This window comes from Balaenoptera musculus, chromosome 13 (genome assembly GCF_009873245.2).
Source record: "Balaenoptera musculus isolate JJ_BM4_2016_0621 chromosome 13, mBalMus1.pri.v3, whole genome shotgun sequence".
In the NCBI taxonomy this organism is placed as follows: domain Eukaryota; kingdom Metazoa; phylum Chordata; class Mammalia; order Artiodactyla; family Balaenopteridae; genus Balaenoptera; species Balaenoptera musculus.
In genome coordinates, this window is record NC_045797.1 from 6,237,253 (window position 1) to 6,250,968 (window position 13,716).

General features: G+C 43.9%; 1 protein-coding gene across 11 annotated transcripts in view; it reads right to left on the bottom strand.

The window, feature by feature from the left end:
* Nucleotides 1-13,716, bottom strand: part of NPAS2 (neuronal PAS domain protein 2) — a 191,373-nt gene that overhangs the window by 103,601 nt on the left and 74,056 nt on the right. For all 11 annotated transcript variants that reach the window (XM_036873516.1, XM_036873515.1, XM_036873520.1 and 8 more), the window contains exon 2: nucleotides 7,763-7,816. In XM_036873516.1, coding sequence (XP_036729411.1) covers nucleotides 7,763-7,790 — 28 coding nt within the window. In that variant the 5' untranslated portion in view covers nucleotides 7,791-7,816. The remainder of the gene's footprint in view (nucleotides 1-7,762; nucleotides 7,817-13,716) is intronic.

Sequence of the window (13,716 nt, forward strand, 5' to 3'; positions counted from 1 at the left end):
TTAAGCAGGGAAGGGGGGGATGGATAAACTGGAAGATTGGGACTGATACATACACACTAATATATATGAAATAGATAACTAATAAGGACCTATTATATAGCACAGGGAACTCTACTCAATACTCTGTAATGGCCTATATAGGAAAAGAATCTAAAAAAAGAGTGGATATATGTATTTTTATAACAGATTCACTTTGCTGTACACCTGAAACTAACAACATTGTAAATCAATTATACCCCAATTAAAAAAAAAATAAAGCATTCAGACAAAAAAAATAGATTGGGAGTTTGGGGTTGACATGTACACACTGCTATATTTAAAATAGATAACCAACCCTAACCTACTGTATAGCACAGAGAACTCTGCTCAATATTCTGTAATAACCTAAATGGGAAAAGAACTTGAAAAAGAGTAGATACAGGACTTCCCTGGTGGCACAGTGGTTAAGAATCTGCCTGCCAGTGCAGGGGACATGGGTTCAATCCCTGGTCCGGGAAGATCCCATATGCCGTGAAGCAACTAAGCCCATGCGCCACAACTCCTGAGCCTGCATGCCACAACTACTGAAGCCCGCGTGCCTAGAGCCTGTGCTCCGCAACAAGAGAAGCCACTGAAATGAGAAGTCCGCGCACCATAACGAAGAATAATCCCCGCTCGCCACAACTAGAGAAAGGCCGCGCACAGCAACCAATACCCACTGCAGCCAAAAAAAAAAAAAAAAAGAGTAGATACATGTATAACTGAATCACTTTGCTGTACACCTGAAACTAACAGAACATTGTTAATCAACTATACTCCAATATAAAATAAAAATTAGAAAAGTGAAATTTATTGAAATGATTGAAAGGGAGTTTAGGAAATTGCCCTTTGCCTCAGATGCCCCCAGGAAGGTGTCAGGTCTCCCTGAGCTGGGACAGTCCCAAGTTTCTAGGCCTACCAGGAAAACATTTCTCCTTCTGACAAGTCTTCTTGTCAACCGAGGGACCCCACTAGGGTGAAAGCCAAGAGCCCCAAACAGAAGGCGGCGCCGTTCCCGTCTCTGTTTACTGGGCCACAGTAAGAATTAGCATTCTGCCTGCAAGTACACTGCTACCCTCCCCTTTGCTTTGAATGCAGTCACTCATCTGGAAACTACAGGGTAATAGGAATGCATCGTGTGTCCTGATACCACTATGTTCTCGCAATGCCTGCTGCTGCCTTAATCACCAAATAAAACAGACAGAAAGGAGCCTCAAATTTTTTGACTGCCGTCTTCTCCCTGTGTGTGGGCTTATGATGATGTACATAACACCCGGTCAGGAGCCTAAGAAAGAAAAACACAGCAAAATTAGCATGATAGATGTGCTCCAGCCGGGAACAGCTACATGCACTGCCCAGGGCCAGGCTTTTTCTCTCCGCACTGAGCCTGACACAGGGACATTGGCAAGTGTGCACAGGGCAGAAGTCCTCCAAGTGGGCTACAACCTTCATGGTGCAGGCCGGCCTTTCCTGTTACGCCTACATAATTTACAACAGAGAAATGAAACGACGAGGTCAGTCTCTCCTCTTAACCAAGTTACTCTCCACGAAAGGACACCCGGCTGAGAAAGCAGAGCTCACAAATTCTGATCATCTTCCCGACTCTGCCAAACACAGACCCCCTCGGGTATGTTCTTTCCCCTTTATGTTTGGAGGATGCCCCCAACCTGCCTAAAAGCTCTTGGAGGGCAGGGTAATGCTACGTTATCCCCTTCTGTATCTTCCACTTGCTCACATACTTAGTTAACCAATCCTTATGCGAGGGTGATGGAATGCCAGCTGTCATTGGTCCACAGCAACCAACACCCCCAGGAGGGACCGGAAGTAACAACCAGCCTCCCAGTGCTGAAGCTTTTCTTTCTGCAATGCCTGCTTCTGCAAAATTGCATGTAGGGACTTACCTGGTGGCGCAGTGGTTAAGAATCCGCCTGCCAATCCAGGGGACATGGGTTCGAGCCCTGGTCCAGGAAGATCCCACATGCTGTGGAGCAGCTAAGCTTGTGTGCCACAACTACTGAGCCTGCACTCTAGAGCCCACGAGCCACAACTACTGAGACTGTGTGCCACAACTACTGAAGCCCGTGCTCCCCAACAAGAGAAGCCACCGCAATGAGAAACCTGCGCACTGCACTGAAGAATAAACCCCACTCGCCGCAACTAGAGAAAACCCGTGCACAGCGACGAAGACCCAACGCAGCTAAAAATAAATAAATAATTTTTTAAAAAACCTGCATGTATAAGCTTCTTATTTGTTGTGTTTTAACTCCTCCCTCTTGCCTGAACCATTTCATTGGTGTTGAGACTAAGGATTAGGGTCAAAGAATAATAAAATGGTCTAGCTTGTGTTTCAGAACCAGCACTCGCCCTGTAGAGAACTCCAAGAAGCAGCTACTCTTGCCTGACACTCTTGATCCTTATTGACGAAAGGCCACAAAAAAAAATGAAAATTTATCGTTTGCAGCAACATGGATGAAGGTTAGAGGTTATCACACTAAGTGAAGTCAGTCATACGAGAAAGACAAACACCATATGGTATCACTTATATGTGGAATCTCAAAAATGATATAAATGAACTTATTTACAAAACAGAAACAGACTCACAGACAGAAAACAAACTTATATTTACCAAAGGGGAAGCAAGGGGAGGGATAAACTAGGAATTTGGAATTAACACATACAAACTACTATACATAAAATAGATAAACAACAGGATCTACTGTATAGCACAGGGAATTATACTCAATATCTTGTAATAACCTAAAATGGAAAAGAATCTGAAAACGGGAAACAAATCTGAAAAAAATATGTATGTATTATGGATATATATGTATGTATAACTGAATCACCTTGCTGTACACCTGAAACTAACACAACATTGGAAATCAACTATACATTGATTTAAAAAAAAGGCGACATGGTTAGCAAACATTTGGTCCTGTCCAAAACATCCATAAGACATCTGGTCCATAAGATGCTTGGTCCACGCCAAAATGTCCTTGAAATTTGGTCCTATCCAAAACTTCCAGGGAGACATCTGGTCCATGCCAAAAGGTCCTTGATATTTTGGTCCTGTCCAAAACCATTTGGCATGGACCAAATATGTTCATGGATGTTTTGGATAGGACCAAATTTCAAGGGCCTTTTGGCGTGGACCAAATATCTTATGGACCAAGTGTCTCATGGACATTTTGGACAGGACCAAATGTCCTGCAAGGGGCAGCACAATTCTAAACTCACCACCCATCCTCCCTCCCTCAGTGAAAATGCACGAGGTTATGGAAATAGACCTTCACTGATGAGATACTGTAATTTTAATTAATACCAATGAACTGACCATTTAATATTGGATTAAAGGAGGCTCACATGAAAGACTTTCTTCTTAGCATTCAGTTCTATCAAGAAATGGAGTGAGCTGTATTTTACAATACTGCCAAGTTACAGAAGCTTGCTTTCTTTGGAAAGTGATGATTCTTACCAATGCTTTCTGTTCCTACCCCTTGGGCACGTGGGTGAATCATGTCATGAGAAGTTGTCAGGAGCCCAGACTTTAGGAACTGATGCCTGAATGGGAATCCCTGCCTGCCCCTGCCTGCCTGTGTGAGCCCTCAGCCTCCGGTTTCTCCACTGTAAAATGGGACTAAAAATAACCTATGTCGAGGTTTAGAGTTAATGCATGCAAGATGCTGCAGACACACAGTGTGTGCCCCGGAAGTGTTAGCTTTTCTTATTAGCACTGTGTACCCTGCACTGTGCTAGGGTCTTATACTGAGCTCCATTTAGTTCCTGCAATAACCCTAGGAAGAGGGTGCTGCTATTAACACCCCCATTTTACAGAGTAGGAAACTGAGGCTAGGAGAGGTTTTTTTAGCTCGTCTAAGGACGGAAAGTAAAAGTGGCAAGAATCAAAGCTGGGACTGTCTGATTCTAAGCCCATGCACTTCCTGCCACACCACACTACTTCCTGGATGACACACACACACACACACACACACACACACACACACACACACCGCCAAACAGTGTCACATAAGAATTAGAAAAATGTGCTTATGACTGGTAAACTGTGCCTCATTATCTAGGGATCCAAATGTCTCTCAAACAGTTCCTTTTCTGAGTACAAGGACCATGTTTTCACATCTTCCCTAAAGAAAAAGCACATAGCTCTGTACACACAATAGGGCACTCAATACTCACTGGATTTACATGGAAATTCACAGCAGAAAGTGGATCCGTGTCCTGGTTTAGAATACATGATCAAACAATCCAAATAAACCATGAATTCCCCAAAGCTTTGAAAACCTTGCCTAATATAGCTCATGTTTTCTGGAGACAAGGAGAGATCTGATCTGAAGCTAAACATTTCTAATCTCATCAAAAATACCGAGTGAAAACAATTCATATCAGACCTCCAGGTGGGATTAGGGGAAGGGCCTCCCATGTTGCTGCTATAAAACCCACATAGCTAGAGGCTTTGGAAGTGATACAATTTTAGGAGTGTGTTTGTTTTGTCCTTGTTTTTTTTTTCCCGCAAGTGTTACAAAGAATACTGCATTATTGCTGCTCTTCTGGCGAAGAGATCTGGGTATTCCTAAACATTATAAAACCCGTTTCCCCATCTGAGGACAAGAGGGGAGTGAGGACCAGCTGCCTCACTGACGGGTGTCTGTGCTGGGAGGTTTCCAAATAGGCAATTTGGTGGCATGGGTGCCCACGGCTCAAAGCAAATGGGGATGGGAATAAACGGAAAGAAACTGCATACAATTGGATTTCTAAGAATTTTTAGCCAAGATTTTATTGGAATATCTGTATTGGATGATCTCTGGGTATGGTAGAGCCTAAACATGCATTTTACCTCTTCTTGATTTTGAGGTAAGCCGTGCAGTAAAAAGACAGGGCCGAGACTGTGGGCCTGGGGGTGACATTAAAGATGATGATGGCAAAAGCCAAACTCCTGTGGACTCAAAGTCACATCAGGACACGGTCTGGACCTGCCAGAGAGACCGAATTAGTTCTCACGTGAAGAGGTATGTGTGTGGTCTGGAGAATAAGAACAGAGTCCAATGTTTAGGAAGCCTGTGTTTATCTTCCACTTCTGCTACTTGTTAGAGCTTTAGGGTGTTTGACAAGTTACTTAACCTTATTGGGCCTTAGTTTCCTCATCTGTAAAATGGGAATAACGATGATACACACCTCAAAGGAATGTGGAGGAGGTGATATGAGATAATGCACAGAAAAGCACTTAGCCTGGTACTGTGCACCCGAAAGTTATCAGGGCACACAGGACACGCCCAGTGACCACTGGCCAGCACCACTGACCTTTTCATTATTGCTATTGGGAATAGCTTATAAATGTGTTAACGGAAAATGTCCTGCATCTTCACATACAGGTAGTGATTAATACTTAAAAAAATAAAAAGCTTCTTGGTGTATTTTGTGGCTGTTCCCAAAACAGCCCGAGAGGAGGGCAGGGCAGAAATGATGACCCTCGTGTTGCAGCTGAGAAGGTGGAGGCTTAGCGAGGTGAAGGGGCTTGTTGGAATCCATCAGGTAGGACAGGGCCAGCCAGGAGTGCAGCCCAGGCCTCTGCCTCCTGCCCTGTCTCCACAGCGGCCTGGCAGGCAACCAAGAGGCGAGATGCCCCAGAGCAGAGAGCTGGAAGCCTGCCCGGGAGAGAGGGCATAAGGACTCCGTTCCAGTTTGGTCCTGTCTGATCTATTCATTTGCATGTTGCTTGGGACCCACGTGGAGTTTACAGCCCTTGTAGGTGGTGGCCTAAGGGAGCCATGGTCCCCAGTGCCAAGTGATGTGCCTGTAAGTGCAGAATAATCCGGGGAGTTCCTCGTATTGTTGTTTGTTTACCTTGTTATTACGGAACATTTGCAAACCTACGGAGAAGTAGAGGTTTAGAGTATGATGTACCCCCAGTGCCGGCCCTCCAGCTCGAACAACCCTCACTCCACACCAACCTGAGTTTGCCTACCCCTCTGGCCATTGCCCAGCTCCCTGATGTGCTTAAGGAAATATTTGTGAAATTAACAACCAATGCACACTTCCCCTGTGCCCCACAGGGGAAGACTCAGGTCTCAGAGGCCTGAGTGGCTGGGGATTTATTGTTCTCATGGTTGCCCCCGCACCAGGTGACGGGGAAGGACAGACACCCCCGGGGCTGCTGAACTGGGCGACTTCTGAGGGCTCCGTCATTCGAAAGTGGAGGATTCTGTAGGTGACAACCAGGTAGTGGGCTCTGTGAAGGGAGGTGGGTAAACACTTCAGCCCTGTAGGTGTTTAAGAGGCTGTCAGAGGGCGGAGGGACCTGCCAGGCATAGGCAGTGGCAGGAGCAGAGGGGAAAGAGCTTTTTGGAGGAAGGAGGCTAGTCCTCCGGGCCTGAGTGAAGGCCCTCCTGAGACAGGACATCCCGTGTCGCCACAGGACACCACCGCTGGGCCTGTCACCGTGCAGCCTAATGACCTGCGGTCACCTACCCATCACCACCATGCACCTGGGTCCTCCTCATGGGCACGCCTCTTATTCATCTTTATTTCCCCAGAGCCTGGTGTGGTCACTGCCAACTCGGTCTGATCATGCGAGACAGATAACACCCGACCGGCCTCTACCTTCAAAATATCCACTTTATGTGGGCTTCCCTGGTGGCGCAGTGGTTGAGAGTCTGCCTGCCAATACAGGGGACGCGGGTTCGAGCCCTGGTCTGGGAGGATCCCACACGCCGCGGAGCAACTGGGCCCGTGAGCCACAACTACTGAGCCTGCGCGTCTGGAGCCTGTGCTCTGCAACAAGAGAGGCCACGACAGTGAGAGGCCCGCGCATCGCGATGAAGAGTAGCCCCCGCTTGCCACAACTACAGGAAGCCCTAGCACAGAAACGAAGACCCAACATAGTAATCAATCAATCAATAAATAAATATTAAAAAAAAAAATATCCACTTTATGGGGGACTTCCCTGGCGGTCCAGTGGTTAAGACTCCACACTTCCAATGCAGGGGGCACGGGATCAATCCCTGGTCGGGGAACTAAGATCCCGCATGCCCCGCGGAGAGGCCAAAAAAATAAAAATAAAATAAAATAATACAAAATATCTACTTTATGACTCCACCTCATACACAGTAGGTGTTCAATAAATGTCCAGTGAAGGATTAAGCACAGACATGGTTCTAACAGCACTCATGTGCCAGCGACCAAGCTAGGCTTTCTGGTCAACCCGACAACAGCGCCAAGCTGCTGTGATATCTCCATTTTCCGACGAGGAAGCTGAGATAACATATATGGAAGAGCTTAGCCCCGTGGGGATGGTTATTCCATGTTCAGTGCGTGCCGATGATTATTCCAATTATTGTCCAGGGCCAACAGCTCCCTGACAGCACATCCAGGATTTAAACCCAGGCTGGCCTGGCTGCAATCAGGCTGCCTTGCCAAGCAGCGTCCATCCTGGAAATGCAGTAACTGGAGGCTTCTGAAAGGAGGCCCCGGTCAACAGGGTCACCACATGGACATGTGAAAACTGTAAACCACTTGGCAAGTCCCAGACAATCAGTAATTGCTGGGTAAGGAACACAATTGAGGGAACTGGTTTGAATTTTTTGAGCAGAGCGATGCAGCATTTCAAGGAGTGAAAGGCATGTGCCCCAGCCGCCTGCCTGCCTGTGCTTTCCGCTGTAGAGTGAGGACGAGCAGCGCTCAGACGGCGGACCACACAACACTGCCGGGGCGGGGAAGTCGCCCCTCTTACCTCTTTGCCCTGTCTTTCTCATCTTCATCCATTAGATTGTCTCTGCAGTTTTTCCTGCAAAAAAAAAAAAAAAAAGAGAACAGATGATGACTCTCTGATTCTCGACCTTTCTCACAGGTCTTTCTGGCTGCCATCATTTTGGTCTGATCTAAATCACATGCCTTAATCCACAGGTTCTCAGACTTTCTGGTTCCAGCAACTCTTTGCACCCTCTCAAAAATGACTGAGGGCTCTGAAGACCTCTTGTGTATGTGGGTGAAAACTGAGAAATCTTAAATATACAATATTCCATTAAGCATCAGAGAGATGTCATCAACAGAGCTCCAAGAGCTTTGGGAAAAGTCCACTGTATACTCAAGAGAGTAAACAGGCAAATGATATGTTAACGTTAGGAAAACTGTTTTGACCTCAAGGACCCCCCTGGGTCCCTAGATCACACTTTGGCAACTGCTTTCCAGACCCAGCTCAACAAAGCATCTGTTTGTTTCAAACCTGCAAGCTGCCCGTGACGTTCTAAAGGAGAGCATTTCTTTGTTTATCTGTTCATTTAAATACACAAACTCCTCTTATGCAGCCTGTAGGGATCGGGGCCCCAAAGGAGTAGAACCGCTCTCCTATCTTTTAGGCACGTACACCCCCTAGATAGTCAAGGTACACAGTTGTGAAAAATGAAGTAACAATCCAGGAATGTTCTCACAGCCCCAGACCTCATCGCCTGGGCCTCTACTCTCCCAGGCAGCTGGCTCAAAGGCTCTTGGGCCCACTGACCCGGCGTCCTCCGCTACACGCAGGCCTGTGGTCCTTCACCCCTCACAGCCACATCCCTGATTACCCTTCCTTCACACGTTTCCCAGAGTCCCATCTGTCTGGGGGGGTTCCCCCTCCAGCCCCTCCATGCAGAAAGACTTTCAGGGTGTCCCTGAGGCCCGAGTTGGGGGAACTGGAGGCGAAGTGTGATGGAGATAAGGGTGGGGACCACAGAGAAATGGAGTCACCATGACCCACACGCTTCCGGTCTCTAAACAGAGGGCCTGACATCAGAACTCCAGAATCGACACTTTGCAAATGCACTAAGCTTTACTCTCAAAATTCCAAGTTCCTGATCACAATTTTTTTTTATGAAAATAGCTCATTTTATGAAAAGGCCAGTATGAATTTTATAACAAAAGTAGACAAGGATATTAACAGAAAGAATTATTATAGGTCAATCTCATTCATGAACATGAATGTAAGAATTCTCAACCGAACAGCAAATCCAATAGAACCATACATAAAAATTGTTAACATTAGATAAAAAGTTTTAATGGGACAAATGAATCTTTTCTCTGAGATAACTTTGTTTTGTGATTTTTGGTCTGCTGTGAGCCCAGGCATGAGTCTGAGCCAAAGAGGAAAAGGAATTCTGCAGTCACAGCCCCTGTTTACTTATAAGCCCCATTCGGTAAATAGCAGGCATATTTTAGTGATAGATTCGCAAGAAACGCCATTCAGCAGTTGAGGCTTGTGTCATAATTAAAATGGGGTTAGCATATCTGCAAACAGGCATCTGCTTAATGTTTTCCAGATGGAATCCGTTCAAAGCTTTAAGACATGAAAAATGCAGTCCATTCATTTAATGATGTGCTACCCCAGGTCTGCACTCCATGGAAAGTGGTGGTTGCCCGTGTGCTGAGGGCATGAGCCAGGATCCAGCCATGGCAAAAGGGTAAAAGCCATGCCCCTTACCAGGTACCCCTGGACAGAGCACGTTTACGGGAGGATGTGGGCTTCGGTCTGCTTTGCTGAGGATCTGGAATCCTGTCTGGATGACAGGGGTTGCTTTGTCATACATGAAACGTTGTAGAAACACCTACAAATGACTAATAGCTACTCTGTATCAACTGTGGCAGCACTGATTCTTCTCTCTCTGTTCTTAAACACTTCCTGAATCCATGAAGCCCTGATGTTCTACACCCACTTCCTCTTCTTTCCCATCCCTCCCCCATTTCCTTGCCCGATTCCTGTCACTTGACCCCTAAGTCACTCTGCTCCACTGCACCTGAGGGAAGAGAACACACCTGAGTTGTGCTCCCCAGGAGCACCTGCCCCAGAAGCTTCACATCAATGTCCTGTTTTGTCACACCTGTTGTCTCCCATGCCTTCCTCATGTCCATCAACAGAGGAATGGATAAAGAAGATGTGGTACATATATACAATGGAGTACTACTCAGCCATAAAAAAGAATGAAATGATGCCATTTGCAGCAATATGGATGGACCTAGAGATTATCATACTAAGTGAAGTCAGTCAGACAGAGAAAAACAAATATCATATGATATCACTTATATGTGGAATCTCAAAAAATGATACAAATGAACTTATTTACAAAACAGAAATAGACTCGCAGACTTCAAAAACAAACTTATGGTTACCAAAGTGGAAAGGTTGGGGGGAGGGATAAATTAGGAGTTTGGGATTAACATATGCACACTACTATACATAAAACAGATAAACAACAAGGCCCTACAACATAGCACAAGGAACTCTACTCAATATTCTGTAATAACCTATATGGGAAAAGAATCTGAAAAAGAATGGATATATGTATATGTATAACTGATTCACTTTGTTGTACACCTAAAACTAACAACATTTTAAATAAACTATACTCCAATATAAAATAAAAATTAAATTAAAAATTAAAAAAGTTAAGTGCACATAAAAAAAACAATTGCGGTAATGTACACATAACATAAAATTTACCGTTTTTAACTCTACAGCTCAGTAGCATTAAGTACATTCATACTGTTGTGCAACCATCACCATCATCCATCTCCAGAGCTCTTTTTATCTTGCAAAACTGAAACTCTGTCCCCATTAAACACTGACTCCCCACTTTCCTTCATCCAACCCCTGATGACCACCATTCTACTTTCTGTCTCTACAATTCTGATGACTCTAGGGCCCTCATATAGGTGGAGTTATACAGGATTTGTCCTTTTGTAATGGATTTGTGTCATTTAGCATAATGCCCCAAGGTTCATCGTGTCTTGGCATGTGTCAGAACTTCCTTCCTTTCTAAGGCTGAATCATATTCCACTGTATGTATGGACCACCTTTTGTTTATCCATCCTCTGTTGATGGACCCTGGGTTGCTTCCACCTTTTGACTATTATGAGGAACATGGGGGTCCCTCCCCCCTTGTATCTTTGAGTCACTCTTTTAATTCATGATGTGGAGGAGCTGGAGGGGCCCAAAGCACACAAGAAAGAGGGAAAAGGGGAAGAAAAGTAGTCCTGTGAGGTTGGGTTAAAAGAACAATAGAGAAGTTTAAGGGGTGACAGTGACTTTTCTCAATTGTATAAAGAGCTTCCAATTAAGAGAGGAGGGGAGAGGAATAAATTAGGAGTTTGGGATTAAAATATACACATTACTATATATGAAATAGATAACCAACAAGGACCTACTGTATAGCACAGGGAACTATACTCAATGTCTTGTAATAACTATAATGGAAGAGAACGTAAAAGAAGAATACATATATCTATATATATCTATATATCTGAATCACTTTACTGTATAACTGAAGCTAACACAACATTATAAATCAACCATATTTCAACAAAAATTTTTTTAAAAAGAATTTCCAATTAAAAAGGATTTTGAGCAGCAGTTTTTTGTTTTTTGTTTTTTAATGACCACAGAAGGCCAGGGAAGAGAAAATGAGCTGAAATGAAGGCAAAGGAGATTTTGTTTAGAGCTGAGAAAATAACTGTTGATATGATTAACCCCCAAAGTGAACAATGGTGGAAAGCTCTAGTATTTTTACTCCAGATAACCCACACAGCCTAGATGGGCTAGACATTTAGGGGTTTCTTCGTCACGGTCCCAACAGGAAACAGGACTTAATTGCAAGGAGGCTGTTTATAAAGGTGTGTGGAGGTGGGGTGGCTAGGGAAACCAGGAGAGATGGTGCAGGTACCTAGGGTTGGTGTCAGCAGAGCTGTTGACACCTCTATGCATCAAGGGACAAGAGGGAAATGGTTACCTGGACCTGGAAGGTGTGTGTCATATAGGAGAGGTGGCATTTGGTGGAGGGATGCAGTCAGCCTGAAGAAACCTTGTAAGAAGGGAGCCGAGGGGATAAATATCTCACCTCCTTGTCCGCCCTCCCCAATCTCCCACTTGTGTCTCCTGTTGGCCACACCACCCAGAAGACAGAGAGGGAGGCTACTTATGACATCCTCACAGGGGAGCCTCCAGGGCAGACAGAACGGTGGGGACGGGGAGAGGGGCACAGGGAGGTGACCCAGCACACCCAGTACATTTCATTTCTTGGGGGCTCTTTCAGTTCTGGGTTTCTTGCCTTTTTCTGGAACACAAACTATTTGGAGTCTTTTTACACCTTGTAACGTCTCCCAAAATTTCAAGTATAGGCATCTGCATCTACTAACTAACCACTCAAGAAATAATAACCAATGAGAATGATGAGAGGCTGAGGAAAAGAGAGCCTGGAACTATTGGAACAACAAAATCTGTAATGATAGATTGTAATCCAGAGAATAAACTAAATATTCATGAGATCATTGGTACAAATAAATAATTAAATGAATAAACAAATGGAGGAGGGGACAGGTTTCCCTTACAGAAGAATTTCAATTAATAAATGTAGAAGGAAGAAGGGAAATTGAAGATCACCATCAGTACATCAAAGTAATAACTGTTGCAGGCAAAATCCACTGATGGATGCTGAAATTAATGGGCAAAAGTTTGAGGAGAATCAGGTTATTTGCATAGTTCAAAGTATCTCCCTCAAGATATTTATTAATTATAAAAGAAAAATAGTAACTTTATAAGTAGAGAAGATTGGCAGACACCACCTTCACCCGGGGTCAAAATTAACATCACCAGGATAAGTTAAATCCAAGTGTTTTGGTGGAAATAAGCACTCATTCTTTTGGGTATACACAACTAAGAGTGTACCTGCTGGATCACAGTATAGCCATATGCTTACTATATTAGAAACTGCCCAACTGTTTCCCAAAGTGTCTGTACAATTTTATATTTGCACCAGGAGCACACGAGAGTTCCAGAGGCCCCACATTCTCACCCAACACTTGGTATGTCTTCCTAATTTTAGTCATCCTAGTAGGTATGTTTTGGGATCTCATCGGGATTTGACTTTGCATCTCCCTGATGATTAATGATGTTGAGCATCTTTTCATGGACTTATTTGCTGTCTAGACAGCTTCTTTTGTGATGTGTCTGTTCAAGTGTTTTGCCCACTTTTCTTTCTTTTTCTTCTTCTTTTTTAAAGAAATTGGGCTGTTTATCTTCATCATACTAATCTGTAGAAGCTTCTCTCTTTTGGATATAAGTACTTTGCCAGATATATGTATTGTGAACATTTTCTCCCAGCCTGTGGCTGGTCTTTTAACTTTCTTGATGATGTCTTTTGATGAACGGTTTTTAATTTTGATAAATTTATACATTTTTTTTTTTTGTGTCCTAAGAAGTCTTTGCCACCTCGGTGTCATGAAGAATTATCCTACGTTTTCTTCTAGAAGCTTTATCATTTTAGCTTTTACATTGATTTACATTCCATTGCAAATTAAATTTTATGTGTGGTGTAAGATAGTGGTCAAGGATCACCTTTTTCTCCCCCATCTGTACACTCACTTGTTCCAGGATCATTTATTGAAAAGATATTTCTTTCCCAATTGCATTGTCACTTTGTCAAGTATCTTGTGTGATCCTATATGCGTGTGTATTTACAGAATCTCTGTTCAGTTCTATTTATCTATAGGGTGTCCTTAAAGTTCAGACACATAGGATAAACTTATTTTTTTTAAATACAATTTTTTTCTTAATTTCATTTTTGGGGTATTCATTGCTAGTATATTGAACTACAATTGACTTTTTTTTTTTTTTTTTTTTTTTTTGCCACGCCGCACAGCTTGTGCAATCTTAGTTCC